The sequence below is a fragment of the Erithacus rubecula genome (genome assembly GCF_903797595.1).
Source record: "Erithacus rubecula genome assembly, chromosome: 8".
Classification (NCBI taxonomy): domain Eukaryota; kingdom Metazoa; phylum Chordata; class Aves; order Passeriformes; family Muscicapidae; genus Erithacus; species Erithacus rubecula.
The window spans coordinates 7,976,555-7,996,715 of NC_136659.1; the positions used below are offsets into that span (position 1 = coordinate 7,976,555).

General features: G+C 39.1%; 1 protein-coding gene across 2 annotated transcripts in view; it reads right to left on the reverse strand.

The window, feature by feature from the left end:
• STAT4 (signal transducer and activator of transcription 4) overlaps nucleotides 1-20,161 on the reverse strand; it is a 39,323-nt gene that overhangs the window by 11,224 nt on the left and 7,938 nt on the right. For both annotated transcript variants that reach the window (XM_079311776.1, XM_079311775.1), the window contains exons 4-14: nucleotides 11,704-11,802; nucleotides 10,820-10,912; nucleotides 9,032-9,110; nucleotides 7,499-7,584; nucleotides 6,738-6,889; nucleotides 5,428-5,586; nucleotides 4,511-4,603; nucleotides 3,622-3,681; nucleotides 2,864-2,881; nucleotides 2,690-2,783; nucleotides 1,787-1,831 (exon numbers count right to left, since the gene is read on the reverse strand). In XM_079311776.1, the coding sequence (XP_079167902.1) occupies nucleotides 1,787-1,831; nucleotides 2,690-2,783; nucleotides 2,864-2,881; nucleotides 3,622-3,681; nucleotides 4,511-4,603; nucleotides 5,428-5,586; nucleotides 6,738-6,889; nucleotides 7,499-7,584; nucleotides 9,032-9,110; nucleotides 10,820-10,912; nucleotides 11,704-11,802 (978 nt within the window). The remainder of the gene's footprint in view (nucleotides 1-1,786; nucleotides 1,832-2,689; nucleotides 2,784-2,863; nucleotides 2,882-3,621; nucleotides 3,682-4,510; nucleotides 4,604-5,427; nucleotides 5,587-6,737; nucleotides 6,890-7,498; nucleotides 7,585-9,031; nucleotides 9,111-10,819; nucleotides 10,913-11,703; nucleotides 11,803-20,161) is intronic.

Here is a 20,161-nt window from a genome sequence, read left to right on the forward strand (position 1 = left end):
TTCCTTTTGCTAAAATTTCCTTACTGGTTGACAATTTGACTTTGAACAGGGATGTTCAACTTCAAGGCAAAAAAACGTAGAAACAAAGCAAATAACCACAGCTTTAATGACAAATAGACCTTTATCCAGTTTTGCTGTGGGTACTAGTTGAAGGACTAGAGGCCTAAATCATTAATCCAAAGTAAATCTGGTATTAAAACCTCAAGCTTTTCTTGGATGAAAAAAAAAAAAAAAAATCTGTTTGTCATCATTGATTAAAGTTTGTAGTATAAGTGTTTGTTTTGATTACAAACCAACATAGCTCTATAAAGATCCAAATCTCTGCCTCTTAGGAAACAGATCTCTTGAAATACATTTCCATCTCCAGAACTCAAAGTATAAAAATATATTTGTTGTTTTCCTATTTTCTTTGTTGTTGATCTTTCCCTCCCCATCATGCATTTGCTTTGACTTTTTTCTTTTAAAAAAAGAAATAAAAACTTGCAAATTGAAATGATTTCCCTTACTGAAATATCTGCTTTCACTCAATGTAAAATAAAAGTAATTTCTTGGCAGAGGACCTTGTGACCTTATCTTTGTCATGGAGCATCTCGTCCAGGAGATGTACAGGCCACTGCAATAAAAGATACTGAATAAATGAGGAATTGTGACCACAGGAGATCCTTAGGAATCTGAATAATAATAGTCTGCCTTGCAAAGGGAAAAATCCAGCTTAGACCTGAAGGCTTTTAGGTGAAATAATAATTCATCAAACCTGCTCAGATGTTTCAATACAGATTGAATCAATCCAGCTCAACCTGTGCTGCTGACACAAAGTTGAAAAGGGTTGGTGAAATAACCCTTCTTCCCCCCATTATGATTTTGCAGAAGTAGATTTTTCTCATGGAAAAATCATCTAGCCGAAAAGGTACATCTGCATGAAAGGACAAATCTAAAATAGAGAACTTCTTTTTTTTTTTAATGAGGCCAGTTATATTTAACTACATTTCTAGCATACTGAATGTCCTATAACAAACCAAGTTTTGAAAGCATTATAGCTGCTGTTAACAAAGAAAATCCCAACTCTTGTTCTGCTAATAACCACATTCACAGGCTGATTTGACCAAGGAGAGGCTCTGTTTGAGGAAATCAGCAGTGAACCAGGTCACAGTTCTGCTGTCCTAATTCTCCACAGCCCTAATATAGCTTTATATAGTTTTAAGGCACAATGTGTAGAAGCAGGAGGAAAATGCTGCCAAAACTGGAGTGTCAACGTTTCTTAACCTACATTTTTGCGTTTGCTTGTTGTGGTGTTAGTGATTTTGTGAGCAGCAAAGTAACTGGGAGGTGAGCCTTGAGTTTCAGTCTTGCTAATCAGGTTGTGAGTTGTTCTGTTCAGAAATGTGTGTGAGAGTGGCACACATTATCTTCTGTTCAGGTTTTGGTCAAATTCTTCATGTTGGTCACACCTTTTGCTTTGTACTTAAAGAATACTTCAAATAACTCTTGTGTTTGTATTATTACAACTCTTCAGGCTGTGATTGAGTGATTTTTTTTGTTTTAAATTTTTTTTTAAACTCGCTAATACAACTTTGTGCTGGGTTTAGTTCTGTTGTGCCATACACAGAGTCACCACGAGAGGGGAACCTACGACCAGGCTGACACAAGTGACAGTAGGTGAAACACATTTTTGGATCCTGTCCTTAGTATATATTTCAAAATCCAACAACTCTTTGATTTAAATAAAATCAAATATGAAACATTTGTGAGAGTAAGCAAAAACAACAAGTAAAATCAATGCACAAACCTCATTTCCTTTGCTTCCAGCGCTTGTTTTCATTTCTTTGGGTTGCTGGATAAAGTAAAGCAGTATTTATGTGTGAGAGAAACTATAGACAGAAGTACATGTAAAGAACATAATTTATAACCAGGATGTTCTTAGTTATAATAAGATTTTATTATATTTATGTATATTATTTGCAATACACAAATGAAATCTAATGAAGAGTCTGACACTGCACCTTGAAAATTCTATTCAGTGAGGAGTCTTCTGACATTTTAAAAGGTTTTAAGAAGCTAAGTTAATATAGCAAAGCATTAACTAGAGTACTTGCCAAGTGTATCACACAAAAAAAGTGCTGAAAACTATTGATCTCAACGTCCCCTTGCAAAACTACACCAATGCACTGTGTCTGTGGTTAAGCCCCAAAAATACCACAGGCAAGGGAGTGTTAGTCAGAAAGCAGGATTCAAGAGAAGTTACACAAGCAGTCTCTCACAAGGGTTTATCACAGGCATTAATTTCCAATAGATTTCAAGCATTCAATTCTATCTCCCCTAGAAAACTGTGGTGTGGTTTAGGTTTTGTGTTTGTTTGTTCTCTGTGTTGGGCTTTTCTGCTTGGTTTTGTTGCTGGTTTGGTGTTTTGGGTTTTTTTTTAACCAAACTCTGAGAAGCTTTTTAATTCAGTGTAATTAGTCCTTCCTCTTCTGGTGGCAATTAGGATTTGCTTTGTCATTTCTGTGAAAATATATAGTCTTATTTTATGGAATGGACAAAGTGTGGAATGACAGAGGTTGTAGGAGTAATCTTTTTGTACAAGCAGAAGGAAAATGAGTATGGCCTTGACAGTAATTCTCCCTCCAGAGTTTCTAAAGAATCTTGTATCTCTCTGCCAGGAGTACACAACAGTAAAAAGTATCAAACCTACCAAATGCCGAAATTCCACTGACAAGCTTCCATTTGCAGACTCATCCATGTTCATGGCTTTCACATGTGTTCCACACAGAACAAATCTACGGTTACTGGGGAGGACATGACAGTGATGTACTCAAATACCATTGTACTAGGGAAATATAATAAATATGATATTCTGTTGTCTTACCTTACAGTTGAAACATTTCTAAAAGAGAAGGGGGGGGGGAGAGAAGAAATGGATTGTGAATCAGTAAATGTGTAGGACAGAACTTATACTGAAAAGCATATCTGAGGTGGTAGATTTTGCCTGCTTAAAGTTGGTTTGCATTGACCCTACAACTACAATTTTTAAACTGAAGAACTGAAATTCATACTGTCCCCTTAGACTTTTGCATCTGGCCATATGTAGGTAGTGTATTTTATCTTGCTGTTTATTATCAGATGGTACACAGCTTCTCTCTTGCTCCCTCCTCACTGGGTGTTTTCCCTCTTTCTTGTGGGCTCACATCTATGTCTGTGCAGTCAAGGTGTTTTTTGGGGGCTTACAGAAGCACAGCAAGCAGAAGGAGGGAGGTAGCTGGTAGCTAGGGCTGGGGATGCTGAATGGTGAGAGCTTGGTGATATTTCAAACCTAACAATCAATACAGTTTGATTTCAAGTTTTTGTGTGATGCTGCTCTATCAGTCTGATGATTTTTTTCTAAGTCTTGAGACAAATAGACTTCTTGCCTTCAATTTGAAAACATCAATAGACCTAGCAGCTTTGTTTTAAAAAAAGAAATCTTCCACATGAAAAAGAGGTGTTACTCTGATCTTTTAACTGGTGGGTTTTAAAATATTTCTTTCCTTTTAAAAGCAGTTTTAAAATCAGATAGGGTAGCCACTGAAAAAAACTGTGTGGTCTTTGTAGGGAATAAGAGAATATCTTCACTTTTAAGTTTCTTACTTGTCAATAGTTGCTTTCACTCTGATCTGGTAGTTCAGCTCTGGCAATTTAATTAGCAACCTTCAAAACAGAAAATAAGAGAGTGAGTATTGACAGAATAAATGTATCACCAGAAAACACTAGATGGGTTGCTCCAGATTAAAGTATCAAAAATTATTATAATCTGAAAACAGATTAGGCATCCATGATTATAACACAATTTACAGGGTTGAATACTCAGAAAGAGGAGCTGGGCTCTTCCAGTGGTGGGTGCCCTACCCTCCCTCCAAGTGTGTGGAAAAATTAGCATGTATTTGAGGGAATGGCTGGAGAGACATCAAAGTAGTACTAATTAGGAAATGGATTTGTGTAGTCTCTGACTGCACCACAGATGTGTGTCTGCTTTCCTTCATGTACCTTTTTTCACCCCCCAGCCCTCCATGAATTTTGTGCTGCAAGGTGGAAATGAAATGAGGGTTCTTCTCCAGCCTTTGCTCTTTCACAGTCAGGCAAGAAGCTTCTGGGAGAGAAATAACTTGTCTGTGATTCCCCCAAGACCCCCAAAATGTCTCAGTTTCTCTTTCCTCTGTGCAGAAGTGGCTCTGAGTATTCTGATTGTGGCTTGTATGACAAGAATCATTATTTGCTTAGTTTGTACAGTCATTAAAACAAAATTTGATGCATACAGAACCCTGCCTTTAGCCACAATGGGCCTTTCTTCCTTGTGTTTTACTCTTTCCTGCCACTTGTTCTGTGTGACAGATTCATGGACTTTATATCCCCATTCCAGAAAATCCCTCTGCAGTTGAATGCATCCCTAATGCAAGTTGGTCTGCTTTGTTTTCTAGATTCTCCTAGGATAAAATACAGTACACAAATGAAGGAGTCTCTACTAGATGTTTTCCCTTACCTTAATTTAACAGTGAACTGTATTAAAGTTTTGAGAACCATTGGCCTCTGGGGATGTGTTGGCATGCAGGGCTGCCTTTCAACCACGAAGGAGCTGTGTGAGAAGTGAAACAAATAGATTTTTAGGATTTTTGTATGAACAAACAGATTGTTTTGGGGGTTTTTTGGAGGGGGGGTTTGGGGTGGGGGGAAGGGGCTGGTATCTCTTAAAGAATTATTTCTCTACAGATGTTAAAGTGGGATTTATGCATTCCAACTCTGAGTTCTCAAAATGATCCAGTGGTCTAACTTGCCCTTAAATGGTTCCTTAAATTGTAAGATATTTGCAAGTTATTGAAAATCACACCAAATTCTATAGTTCTAAAACACAATGTTGACAAACACTGAGAGTGGCTGCAATGAAATTAAACTATAACAATTAAACTATGATTTTAATTTATATATATATATAGCAAACAATGGAGCCCACTTTGCTTTCAAAGACTCTCATGTGGAATATCTCTAGTATAGCCTGCACCAAAGGCAAGAGAAATGATGCCAATATTTTACCTACTAATAGAAGGGTGAGTTGGGAGGGCAGCAGGAGAGGGTACAGAGGGAAAAAAGCCCGAACATTTGCTAAAAAAAAAAAGGCAAAATCACAAACACAAAACCTCACAACTTTTCTCAGCAGAATGTACATAACTCTTCCTAGAATAAGGGGATTTCTGACATTGATTTAAGAGTCAGAACCTGATGACAAGCCCTTAAATTCTTCCCATGAGAAGCTGCCTGGACCAGTTTTTGATGAGTGCATACTTCATATATGAGGAACCTGGTCCTTAAAATCCTCAGACACTTAAACTTTTTGTCCTTCCTCCTAGCAGTGTGTCCTCATTGTTGAGGTAAAGTTCTGTGCTTTGGCAGTGGCATACGCACTTCCGGAAGAGGTTGTAGAGCAGAAAGTTGACTTTTTCCAGCAGCTGAGGTCTTTGCACAGGAATGGGGTCCCCATCATAAGTCAGCCTGCTCAAGAGTTCATCCAGCTTTTCTAGTTGCCTTCTGACTTGAAAGAGACTCTCTGCCAACAGCGTAAAGCTACAGCAAGACAAAGAATTAGTTTGCAATCTTCCTTGTAAGCAGTTTCGTGGAACACAAGAGCTACTGAAGCTCTTGCTTAGGGAAAATCAGAATCTTTATTGGATGGTGCTTTCCAGCTTTGTCCAAACTCACATCCATCCGTTCATCTTTTGTTTACAGGAATGTCTAAATACATTGGGCAAATCACCTGCTTTATCTTCAAAGATAAATATTTTCACAACAAAGCAACACTGTCTGTGACAATTTGGAAGAAATATATACATGGTCCTGATGTTTTACATGGAGGGCACTTGGGCCAACATTAATTATTTCCTGCAGCTCGGGAGTTTTGCACAATGTACTCTTTAAAATAATAATATTTATGTAGAACAAGCAAGTTCACAAGACTGAAGAAGTGTAAAAGCAGTAAGGAAAAAGAAATCCAAACACACTTGCTAACAGTTCAATAGGGTATGTGTGTATAAAATCACATTTTAAGGCTATATTTAGCATCTTTGTTGGAAAAAAAAAAGTATTTGAGTTAAGAAAAAATAAGAAACCTGCACAAAAAGAAAGAAGGAAAAGCTCATGTTTTTTTTCCAGTCTAAATTTTTCTTGGTAATTTTCCTTCCTATTTACTTTTTACTTTTACTTCTTTTCCATTTGAGAGTTTTGATGGGAAAGTAATGACCATGATGTTGTGTTGACATTGTCTGCTATGATATCTTTTAAATATAGTGCTATTTTCTTTTGATTTGCAACCACTTCAGAGTTGCCACCACAGAGACTACTGCCATTCAATCCCTGCACAGTGTGAAGTCTGGAGGAGTGAGTCAAAGCATAAAGCCTCTGCCCAAAGACTAGACACAACTCCCACTGCCTTCAACGACAAACTCAGCACCATTCTTACTCAAGCAAAACCCCCAAGAGAGTACCTGGAGGAGCTGTCAAACCCAAAAATTAGTGACTGCCACAAGCCAGGCTCAGCAGCTCACCGTAGCGTTAATTCTGAATAGCGAACTGCTTTCAGCTAGCACCTTTTACTTATTTACTGTCTTAGCTGCTGGGTGAATTTGCTGCTGCTGCAACTGATCTGAAGGAATGAACACTTTGAGTGCAGCAGACTTCCTGTGGTTTTCAGTGGAAAGGCGAGGTCAGGGCAGGTTTACCAGTTCTGGAGCTGGTCGAGCCCCCCGTGCAGGGGCCCCCCGATGCAGGCGATCTGCTGCCGCCGCTTCCAGTCCAGCAGCTCCTCGGTCAGCATGTTGCTCATCAGCACATCGATCTCATGGATCACACGCCCTATTTTACTGAGCACTTCCTGGAAAAGAGGAGAGGTGTCACTAACTGACCACAGGCGGAGGCTGCAAAATTCACCAACTATCACAAAGTACTTATTAAATTTTTTTTCAATTATTCTGAAAAAAACCGTGTTTAGTTCCTATTGCTTCAGGATTCATCACCTATTGTACATTAATTCTGAATCTCTATGAAGTCTTCTTCAGTAATTTTTTTTTTTTTGGAGGGTTTGTGTTCTTTGTTGGCATAATATCTTCAAGGTCTTGACACTTGCAAGCACCGTCGAGTTCAAAAAGTTCTGCTTTTGTTTTGCATCCTAAAAAATACTTTTTTTTCCCTTGATTTAATCATAACGCAACCCCCCCCCCCCACTACAGACTCAAATTACTTCACTATTAAGGTGAGCAAAACCATATCCTTGATTGAGCTGTTACTTAATTGCCAATTTCTTAACTTCTAGTCAAAATCCCCCAGACCCACCCAAACATTTTGCAAATTTTTAGCTCCGGTGAAATTTATCTGCTCTTCTGAGATGAAAATTTAGAAAGGCGCACATACGCATTTGAGAATTTGGTGTGGGAATAAGGGGAGAAAGCAGATTAACCACAAATGACAGAACATTGTCACTAACCTTTCTCTTGTAGTCTAAAGTATTGAGCATCGCCTGCAACGCCAACATTTCCTGTTTAATGAGGGCACTGTTTTTGTCATTCTGCTCTGCAGAGGATGAAAAGAAATCAGTATAAATACATGTGTGGGTGCATGTGCCTGTTTACAAGGGGAGAAGAGGAAAAAAGCCATAACCAGGCCACATTAACATAAATTAACGTAAAGTTTTATGGTCCTGTTTGTAAATGTCCATGTGGAAAAGGCAGAAAACATAGAGATGATACCCAGAGTTCTCTAAATTTCTCATCCCTGTGCATACTCCTGTGCATTATGTACATCTGGCTTGGATCAATGATTGATCTGTACACACAAATATGCTTGTGGTGTCAGCAGTTAGGCTGAAGCTCTTTGGACAATTACAATATCTGGTTGAGAGGTATTTGAAACAGAGATATAGTCGGGGGAATTTCAGCAGCCAGGAGCACTGATCACTGGGCATTTCCCCTTCTCTCTAACATTTGTCCTTCTCTGGATCATGCAGTAGTTTCACCAAGCTCACCCATGCTCTTTCACATGCAGCTCTTCCCCACCCTCACTTTCCCCGACCTTTTGCATCTTCCATGCTACATTCAAAAAAGGAATTGGTGCCAACTGTGTGCCTGCTAAGCTCTGGATTGATGCCTTCCTATTGAGTTAGGGTGGATGTTTCAGTAGGGGCAGACAGGTAACCAGCACCAGCTCAGCCACAGCAATTGCTCCCACACACTGTGAGCTGCCTGTGCTGGAGCAGAGCAGAGCAATTTTAAGCCCTGAAAGTCATTTATTGTCAGCATGTTTTGTCATGCAAGTGGAGCAGCTTTCAGGTATCTGTGTGCTCAGTAATTAGAATTGGCCTGATGACTAGCAGCTCATTAAACCATGGCAATTCTGATTGCTGGGTTGTATCCAGTCTTCTACATTTAGGGTTGATGTGCTTAAGGACTTGGACATTTCAAGGCCAGTATCTTTGCATGTTCCAAGGAAGATAGTATAAAGATATCTGAGCAGACACAAGCAGACCCCAGTTTCTTTTCTGAAAGAGATCATGCAAGCACAGTTGCCATGTGCAGATCTCAGCCATCCCAGGCTGGTCAAACATGCATTCAGAGTGCTTACCAGCTGGCTATCACCACTGTGGTCAAAAAAGAACAAAAAGCCAAGTTAGAGGTGAGAAAAATCAGTTTTGCATGACTCTGGGAAATAAGAGTCTCTTCCACATTCTCCCAAAGAAGTGCCATATAAAAGGTGAGGATATTGAAAAACAGGTTCTTTAAATTAAGAAATGTACCACTTTACATGCCATTAGGCAGCTTATCCATAGGAAACAACTATACTTTAACTTTCTTTACCCTCTTAACCCCAAAAGAGTCATTATGTTTCAGGACTATAACTTTATATAAACCAAAGATCCATTTTTATGTTTACATATATTATTTAGTAACCCCCTGATGCTGGAGTCTAGCTGCAGAATCAGCCATTTCCTAGGAAATCTAAAAATTAATATAAAAACTCTTACCTAAGCTCTGTATTGTTTTATACCTGAAGTCAAATTCCTCTTGCAAGTCTTCCAAGTATTTCACATCTTGGTCAGTCATCTTTCCCAGGAAAGAAGTGAACAAATATATAATGTAGTGTTTTCCTTTCTCACCATTTGAAAACCCCTGAACAGTTATTGGAACCCTTGTTCTACTATCTTGCAAACTTTAAAAAGTATGATTGAATAATAAATACACATTTATAGCTAGAGATTTATTTTACTTTAGAAAGTAAATATTGTTTAGAAAGTCAAATATTACCCTCTGTCCTGCAGTTGATGGTGGCTGATTCAGCTTTATCCCTTCTAGTTTACTAGTGCAATGACATAGTGGAAAGTAGGAATGATTGTGTTAGCCTGAGCTAAACTGAAATTGTTGAATTTATTTACAGAATGTCTTAAAAATTTGGATAAAGCAAGGAAACATTTTTGCTGCTTTGGCATTTTGCAGCTTTCTTTTCATATGTGCTGTAAAAAATATTTAAGATATTTTCTAGTAACCAATCAATGATAATTCAAAAAATCCCATCAAAATAAGGAAAATAAAACTGTAGGAAATGATCTGTTGTACTTCTAAGGTTTATTTCTGTGCTGTTTATAGGAAGCCTTGATTTTGCCAACAACTCATAGATAATCCCTTTTAGCTCCCTAAGATATGCACATTAAGTATCTGTGAAAATACAGAAACTTGCTTGCTAAATGAGCCCACACACAATTAGCCATTTTGGTTTACTCTTTATTTTGGAGACTAAAATTTTGAATTATACATGTCAAGTATGAAATTACATGCACGAGGAGCAGGCTAATTTCTGTGTTCAACTTAATTACCTACTAAAAAACCCCCAAACCCTGCTATCTAGAAAATGTTCTCATTGTCACTGGTCCTTCAGGGGTGGCTGTGCCTCCTCACACAGGCAGGAGCAGCATGACAGGCTGCTGCTTTGCTTTACAACTCTTATCTTACAACTTTAAGTGTAGATAGAGACCTAGCATTACATTCTTCTGAAATTACTTTATCCTTCTAAGATTTGATCTCTCTAACCTCTGTTCTCTGTGAAAGTAGACACTGATGAGAGAATCTAGGATCTCTTTCCAGTGTTACTCTTGAACAACATATGGAGAGGTATTTAAAATATAGTTTCTACATTGAGACTACTGCAAAGGTGGAAGTGGGGCTGGCATAGCAAAATAGCTGTGGGTGTCTGAATCCTTATCCTGCCTTGAACTGGGCAGGTATTTTCTGAGCTTTCAAGGTCTCTGGGACATAGCTATGGGTTTGACTCAGCCCAGCTCTGCCCTGCAAACTCCTGGTGAGTGGTTACCATCAGTTCCCAGTGTTCCTGTCCCCCCACCTCTCCAAACCACCTAATTATGTCACACACCCTCGGTCTACAAAGGTCTCGTACATGATTCAGAGGTCGTGAGGGTTGAGCTACTGCTGACCCAGCTAAAGGAGGTGAAGATGCAAAAACACATTTTCTGAACCTCACATGTTTTTAGAGACTGAAGGTATGCTCTTACTGCACTGCCTGCAGCTCACATAGGGATGAGCGTGACAGCTTTAAAATAGGGAGCTCTCACACTGAGCCCAGACAGCTGCTGACACCCTGGGATCCAGGTGTGTCCTGATTTGTCAGTCTGGCCAGATGTCCTTGGAATACTGGAAAATGGATGGTGTGTCTGCTGGCAGAATTGTGCTACCCAGATTAAAGATAGTTCAGGTGTCTGTATGAAAGTCGTGAGAGGCAGCCCACGGGACACAAAAGGTACCTGAGCACTGTTCTTGATGGCTGATACTTTGTGTTCTACATTTCTCTGTCGTTCTGAAACCACTGAGTTCTGTAGAGACTTTTCCAGTGGCCCCTGGAACACATGGAACAGGTAATTAGTGGGCAAATAATAATATAATAATAATGGTAGGTGATAGGAACTGCACTGCAAGTTCCAGCACAGAGAGGGAATTCCAAAGCCAGTGTTCAACCATGAGAGACTGCTGTAAACACACAGACATGTTTAGTTCTGCACCTTTGAAAAACATGCAGCTTTAACTTTGAAATCCAAGAGATGAAAAGGCATGGGCATACTGCAGACATTAAATTAAGTAGATTATTATAGATTATTAAAATTTTTTAAAAGGATCCATGGCACAAGACTAATATAGGAATACGTATTACATCCATGAGTGATTACCAAGAACACATTGGTCTTGAAAATTTTCTCTGGGTTTTAATTTTGTAACAATTTCCCCAAAATAAGTTTCATAGGTAATTAGAATTATTTTTTTCCTCCAAATGACATAAAAAACATCAATAACTCTATAAAATATTTGATGTCTTGTCTTTTGCATTCCATAGTTAATATGAATTAATGCATTGCATAATTTAAAATACACACATCTGTTTTGCAAAGAATAATCTCTTTAAAACCTTTCCTACAGATTAAAGTCTTTGAAGATTAGCTGTGACTGGAAGTCCCTCATAGCAGTGTTTCCAGCAGAAGAGACACTAATGAAGTTCAAATGTGAGTTTAAAGGGCAACATTTGGCAACCCCTAGTGCAAATAAATCACTTCAGTGGAATAAGGGGATAGGATTTGGTCTGAAAAGCATGTGAGCAGATTAACATGGAGCAGATTAATGAAATGTAATTCATTACCTGTACAGGCATGCTGGCTGCAGCCAATATTCTTCTTTCTTCTCTTAAGCAGTTTGAGATGATCACTGCTATATGCATGGGATTACCATGATATTTGCCCTGCAAGCACAAGTAAATACAACTCAGAAAAAAATTTCCAGAATTCAGGGTGTCCCTCTGGAAATCACAAGCAACATGATGTATGAGCTACAGATTGGTGTGGGTGGAAAAGACTCCCCTTTCCATGTGCTGGTTCAGCCTTTCAGGGCAGCATCAGTTACTGCCACAGTCATAAAATATTCTTAACAATGTTCCAGAGAGATTATAAAGACACATTTCTGAGGTGTATATCATCTGAAGATCAAATTGCTCCCCTGCTAACACAGCTGTTTTGAAGGGGCTTTCCTGTCAGCCTATTCTGGGCACGATTTTATCACCTCTTCGATTTTCAATAGGATGTTGCTGCTTAGCATGTAGCACTTTTGCCAACAAAAAAGTTTGTAAGCATATCAATATGGTAATGATGCAAGCAGGAAAGCTTCCTCAGCATAAAACAGAAGACTTAAATTTTAATGTCTGTGAACAATTTTTCTCTTTCAAAAAATAATGTACCTGAGATGAAGGAATAAGTAACTTTTGTCATAAGAACCAAAAAAATCGATATTTTTACACCACCATAAATAAAATGCTGATTCACTGATGTGTGACTGAGGACTGGGAACAGTTTGAACTAATATTGGTTTATGCTGTATTTATCAAATTGGAATGATTGAGGGCTCTCAAGCAGTTTCCTTTATTGTGATGTATTTATTCAGTGCTTCTCAGTACCCTTCATGCCTTTCATTCAGTATCATTCATTCATTCAGATACCCTTCATTCTGTGCTCATAGTGTTTTTCCATTCATCAGAGTTAATACATTTAATTTCTTTTTCTATGTCGTTTCCAATTCTGGACTTACTCTATTTTTTCCTCTTTATCATCAGTCTTTATTTTCATCATATCTCCCTGCCACTCAGAACCTCTTTTATTCTAGCTGTCTCTGAATGTGGCACAGTAAGTTTATACATACTTTAATTGATGCCATATCTTCCTTTGATTTCTCATACCAATTGTTTTGTTAGACACAAGGGTGTGAATTCATCTGACAAAAATGTGAACACATTGCTTTTGTATCCAACAAGTACCATGGCATTAAACATACCTTTCTAATGTTTTTCACTAAACATTTCCTGTGAGCTCTTGCAAGAGATGTGTAATCTGAAATATGTTTTGACTTCAATTGCAAAGTAAAGAAATACCATATTAAAAATGGTACTTTTGATCATAGCAACTTGGCTTGAGCCACTTGGTATTAAATACCATGTGCACTGTGGTTCCAGGTATGGATTAAGGTGAAAGATGCAGGACTCTTAAAACTAAATGACCAAGGTACCAAATGCCATTCCAAGGAAGCTTTGACTGCCTGACATTGTTAGCAATGAAACAAAACTGCTTCTATGGTTTCCGAAGTATTTTCAGGACAGGAAAAGCACATATCCCACAGTGCAACCAATGCACACCAAGAGTAGCCACAGTGCTGTGCCTCCTTTGATCTCCCTAAAAGCAGTTCAGGATGGTGCTTTACTCCAGCCACCATCTGTGTCAATCACCCTGAGGAACAGGAGTTAGGAACCTGACTGCTTTTAGCAGCTTCTCTGTAGACAAGAAGTGATGAGTAATGCCACCCCAGGACACAGTCTGCCTCAGATGAAACACCAAGCACTCCCTTCCTGCCTGCTCCTTCCTGGGCAGTGAGAGGAGACTTGATTAAGGATCCACTGCTGATTTCCATGTCAAATAACAGTGCCAAAGATCTGTCACTACACATTTCTCCCTGACAGCTCCATGGCTGTAAGGACAGTAACTAACAGCTTCCTTCAACACCACTGCACTTCAGGTCCAGTAATATAATCACAGTCCCCTTTATTGGGCATATTTCCCAATCTCTCTCTGTGTAGTGTCAGGATGTGACTTTGGGAAGGGAATACAGAAGTGTGGGAAATGGCTGTGACCTTCCTGCAAAGGATTGAGTGGGGTGTCTTGTGGAACAGAGGTCCAACAGCAACAGCCAGGGCAAATGAGCTGCTGCAGAGAGTGGCTGTGCTCCTGGCTGTGCTCCAGCCCAGTGCCTGACTCCTTAGGGAGCCAATCCAGGCTGCTGACTGCCATGGAAATGGTTCATGTTTTTTTTTAATGACTGGGTTTTCTGCTTCTTGGTGGACTGAAACTGCTCAGCAAAGGATCAATTTACTGTTAAGGATGAGCACATGTGAAGCTGGAGAGGGGGAAACAGTCCTGCCTTGTTTCAGCTGTTATTGCTAAGACCGTCTCATCCATCTATACCTTGATTAGAGGGAGGAAAGTCCTGTTACTTATAAGGCTTGGGCTGAAAACTCTGGGGAGAAATCTGGTGTAAGTCCACTGATGGGCATATTAATTTGTGCTTGTGGCTATTACTTCTTTTTGGTAGTAAAACAGAGTTCACCCTCCCCCTAGATGGCCAGTGAGTGGCAATGCCATACATTGGTACCTGAAGCTGCAAAGCCTCAGACTTTGAGGCTTACCTTAGTCCTGGATTATCACTGCCCAACAGAATTCCAGCACTGCAAGCGTTTAAAGGAGTCAAACAAAAGCTATTTAACCAAGTCAAGAAGAAGTAAATGTCCTCTCTTGGAGCTGAAAAAATACATTTATGTAGTGGAAGCTTTTAAAAAATTTTTGACAGTGGGATGTGTTAAAATTCCCCACAAAGGATGCCAGTTACTAGGGACTTTCCTAGTATTTGATATGCAAAACTTTCAAAAACTCTTTCTTTCTCTCCTTTTCTTTGTTTCATTAAGAGAAAACCATCTGAATCAAGAGATGGTGTGGAAATTCACTTCCCCCCTCCCTTTGTTTTTTTTTTTCTCGAACTCATAAAGCTGTAGAAACTGTCTGTAGTGATTTCCATACTTATGCCAGGCTGGTGCTCCTTCAACTTGATTCAGTTTGAGTATTTGCCAAGAAGGTCAACAGGGAGCTGCCACCTGTGCTCCTGGAGCAGCCCCTTTTTGCAGTAAGGGAGCAGATGGATTGCAACTCTTCAGTAATAAATTGATAAATGAATTGCAACACTAAATATCTCAGGAATTGCAAGCTATTGAAAAACAATAGCTACTAGAAGTCACAATAACCATGTTTTTGACATGGAAAAATAATAAAACTAAAAATGTTCTGCCTGTATTTCACACTTCTTGGCTGTAATTACTTTAGAATGCACTGCTTGGTATTTCCTTATCATTTCTGTACTGCCAGCTCTTGTTGCTCTGCCCTTCCATTTTTTCTTTAGCTGAGGACAGAAATTGCCCAACATTATCTTGATTTCTGAATGAATGATTGAAAATTATCTCCTATCAGCAAAAGAGTAGTATAAGTTGGAAAATTAAGGAATTTTAACAAAAAATGGCTTGAGATTGGGGAATCCTAACTTAGAGTGACATGAACACTAGCAGCTAGAAGAGGAATAAGAGTGTGGATTCTTTAGATATGCAAAATTGTATTAATAAATTCAAACATGTAAGGAGAAAATTTATATTTGTCTTTTGACAAATACCAACAAAGAAAAATTGAGGATTTGCTTTTCTTCTTTCAAATCAAAATATCTGCTAATACTAGTGTAATTTTGTTGCTCTTAGAAGCTTTCTCCTCTATTCTGTTCCAACGAGGTCTTTCCATGCCATGAGTTACAAACAAATGATCTTATTTAGACTGGATTCTTCTCAAGAACTACCAGTATGATGCTAAATTTAAGCAAATGGGGGAAGCTTGAATTTTCATTCTGAACTGGTGACAATTTTCTGCAAATGCTGGTGACATTTCCTTGGAGAAAACCTTCCTCCTGCCACTCAGCATGCACTCTTTCTACTCCAGGGACAATATCTTACTAGATCATGAAGAAAAACAGAGAGGCATTTCTGCAAAAACAAGGTTTTGTACTCAATATCAGTGAATACTGGATGTGCTGTACCTGAGCAGCTGGCTCTGTTCTCAGTGGTTCAGGCAGGGGATTAGGTGTTAGCTGGTTTCAACTTGTAATGTAGAGTGATGTGCTATGAAACCATTAGAAAGTTCACTCAGGGGTTTGCCTGATTATCTCAGTGTTTTCAAGGTGATCTTAAAAAAGGACTTAAGTAGGTTTTGGTGCTTTCCAATTCTGAGAATTGCTTCAGAATTTGGGTGGGTTTTCTCTTCTTTTCTCTTTTTATTTATTTTTTTTAACCATCAATTTTTTTTTTCAAAAAAGCTGTATTTCTTCTCATTTTGCCAGAAGAAAAAAAGCCCTTCTAAAGCCTTTAAATTGTATACAATAGGAGCTTTAGGTGTAGAAAGGTTATTTAGTATGACCACTGAAATGTTTGTTCATACTCAATGAATATTTAAAGAAGCTGATGGGAGGAGAGATAGGAAACAGCAAGACAAAGTCAAGCAAAAATGTATTTCCTTCCTTATTGCTTACTTGTGATATGATTATTTTACTAAGTATGATACTCAGCATTTTTCTAGATAAGCAAACATCTCATCTTTCATAAAATCAAAAACAGGGAGGAAAAGCCCCTTTTGTCTATCATTTTATTTTTCTTGAAAGAAAGAAAGCTTTGGTTTGGTTGTGTATCTCGAAGGTGTGGGAGGGAAACTGTACATACATATTTCCCATTTTCACCTTCAAATATGACAAATAACACTTTGCCTGGATTTGTTTTCTACCTTTGTTTAAGCATCCAGGCAGAAAGTCTAATGAAGACAACAGCAGAATAAAAAGAAAGAGTCAGTTCTCATGTTAGTCTGATAAAGGTTAAGTGCTTGGGAGTTTTTTGAAAGCTTATACTCAAACAGGCAGTATTCTTACTTAAAAAATCTTCTACTAGAAAAATATCTCTGTTTTATCTCAGACTTTAAGAGGAAGTGCCTGTGACACTATCTATTTAGACTGCTCTTGTACTTTTATTTTTAGTTTTCCCCTTGTCCCTCCCAAAATATGTGAGAGAACTTAAAGGCAACTCATTGTTTTAGAAAACTCCTATGATGTGTGGCAAGTCCTAATACACTGCCATGTAGTTTTGGAGTTTTCTCACAGTGTATGATGCATAACTTCCAGATGATCATAATTTTTTTAGGGCATGTGCAAGTAAATTGCAATAAGTAAAGCTGTAAAAGCACAGTGAATGAGCTGTGAAGGCAGAGGTCTTTTTCTCCACCCCTCAAATTCCACTGCTGAGTCCCTCCCAGCAGCCACTAAAACCACTCAGCGAATAATCTGATTTCTGAGCAGGTAGGGTGAGAGAAAGCTACAGAAAATACATTTCTGTAGAAATCATCATCAGACAGTAGAACTGTACAGACAGGGAGGGGTGAATAATGTAGTGATGCTTTTTATTTGATAATGAATAACCTCTTGTTTAAATGAGATTCATTTAAAAGTAAATAAAAATACCATGTTCCCTATGAAAAAGGGTAAAACATCAGAGGACAGGGAGGACTGATCCCCACATTCCCCTCCTCCTCTGGGCACAAAGACCTGAGTATTATTAACTAATCTCTCAGGCAGATGTTCAACTGCAACTAGGCTCTTAATACTTCAGAATGAACAAAGCCCACCAGAGGTTATTTAGTTTGCTTGCATTTTTACATCTGTCTGCAAGCTAACTCTTTCATTCCACAAAAACAAACTGGAACATTTATTAACTTTTAGAGTTGTGTTCTTTAAATAACTAGAAACCCCAAAGTACTTTGCTTGTAACAAATAACCTTTTTTGGTCTTGTACCAGTCATTTTTTAAAATTCATTAGCTGAGGCTGCAGTTGCTAGGAGCAGACACCTAGCTGCTTTAGCAAACAGATTTCTGTGTGGGGTTTCCCGTTTGCAAGCCAAAATTTTCTGTAAACAGCTTTAATGGTTGTGCTGAAAAACTCACTGGGAGCATTTAATGCAATCTGAATTGTGTCAGACAGCAGGACTTGCTGGTTCAAAACACACTTCCCACTCTAGCATGTTGAGTTGTTGGTCTGGCAGGCTGCACGAGTGCTAAATATGTGTAAATAACATTCTGAAATAGATCTTCCGTGGTTTATTAGGAACTTTCTCTCTTTTGTTCCATTCTCACCCTTTTGTAAGCTTTAACAGGAAACTGCAACTAAAACATCAATAGCTGTTTCCACTCTTTGCAACTGCTTCTCAGCACAGGGCTTATTAGAATTGTTTGTCTAGCACCAACTGGAATATCCTATTTTGTCCACTTTCTTTGATATACTGGAATAAATAATCTTAGGATTCCTCATGCATGTTCCTTTCTGGTACAGAGGCTTTTGTAAACAGTCATTTGAACTGAGAAACCTTTGTATGTTCACTTAGTTCTCTCTGGAGGAGCACAGGGATGTTCAGTGCCCATCACAAATGGAAACAAACTGGGCAGTATCACCAGGAACATTATATATGCCCTAATATATGTTGTTTTAGATCACGGGAGATAATTTCAGAAGCCATTCCAGACTTTTCCATAAAAACAGCCAGAGCAATGTAGGATAAAGTAATGTAACCAAAGAACTCTTTCCTAACTACTTACTGTAACTTCCAAAAGCTTGTTTTTGTATAACTGGGTGGTGTGAATCGACAGATCTGGTGCTTCTGCCTGACCTCTCCCTTTGTAAACAGACCCCAAGGTGTTAATGGTGTGCGTGCCCACAGACCTGCTCATCCAGGCATGATCCCATTACCCTCCCTCCCCTCATTTTAGGCTCTAGCAGGGCTGGGGGGGGTCGCTAAAGTTCACCAATACTGGAGAATCTGCTGTGAGAATTAAATGAATTTCATGAATATACATAATTTACAGCAAATTGTTCCCCAGAGCACACAGTATACTCATTAACTCAGGCTTCAATGGTAAATGAGCAGAGCAGCCCTTTTTATTCCTGAAATCTGTTATTTCACTTTTATAAAGGAAGATTTATGTAATCAGATTTCACCCTGAATACCATAAACAGAGAAGTGACACGGATGCATGTTGCCATTAATGAGAAGGGATTGCTTTCAGAAGTTATCTTGAGACTAGAGCATAAATAAAGGCTTCAGTTATGAGTAGGATGATTCTGGGAATTTCTGCTTTTGTCCTGATGGGGCTGTCCTGTATCTGCCACAGGGCACAGCATGGACAGTGGCTCCTCCTGAGAGCTCATCTGAGCCCACACTTGGGCCAGGCTGCATTCCACAGAGCTGCTTCTTGTCTAGCAGGCACTGAGGGATGCTCCAGATTTCCTTCTTGGAGAGTGGAAGGGCATCCTGGGGATGGACAGTGGTGCAGCATCATTCCTAAATGGAGTGGTGGGACATGGGGGGACAGTGCCCATCTCTGATTCCCAGGCTCCTCTGAGCCTCCCTGCCCTGCTTCCTTGCACTCTCTCCCCTAGCCCAGGATTTTGGCATGTGGTCAGGAATGTGGACAGTCCTCCAGTCGTGTATCGCAGAGGTGCCTGTCAGGGACAGGTACACTGTCATGTAAAAATGTTCCTTCTGAAAACTAGGGTGTAATTGTCCATGGGCCAAGGTCATGGAGACTCTCCCATCTGCAATTTGGTTCCTAGAAGTGCTAGGCAGCTCTTCAAAGCTTAACATCTGCCCTTTGCATTTTGTTGTCATAACAACAGCACAAACCATCTCCTTGTGACTAATCTGCTTTGAGATTTTAAGAATGAGAAAGAACTAAAAGCATAGTTTCCCTGCTCCTTCTTCTGCCTCTGAACATTTTCCTCCCTCTTTCCTTTCCAAGACTGCTACTGGGGGGAGCAGGAGCTCTCTAGGAAGATGGACAGAGAATTCAGAAAGTGACTGTGCTGTTCTGTCTCCCAATGAAGATCACAGCAACAAAAGGCTGCTCTGCTATAGAAATGAATCCAATTTACTGACTAGAGAAGTAATAATAATTTTGGAAGCAAATATGAAGGATTTTAACCTAAGATGCTGACCCTGATTTTAACACAGTATTTATACCAGATTAATATCAAGAAGAAGAGATACTTCAATGAAAGCAAGAAATAGAGGAGAAAATTGCAGAGAGCTAGCAGTGACCACAGCTGCCTAGTTAAGTTTCTCAACACAATTTTCAAGTACTTACAACTTTTTCAAATTACATATTTCCTGGTCCTGCAGATAATTTTGGAAATGTAAGCAGTCTGAGCAGGAATGCCATATTCCATAGTTATTTCTCTAAAGGTGAGAGAATAGGGACGATCCCTGTGTTCTAAAAGCAGGGGTGCCAGGCAGACCCACCTTCCTGCTTGGACTTCTACTCTTTGCCCTTCACAATCCCCAGGGTTGCCCAAAACTTTGTAGTGCAACTGAGGCAAGCAATGTCTCTCTTCTTTCACTATTTCCATCATATTTCCCCAGAACAACTGTGGGAAAATAGTT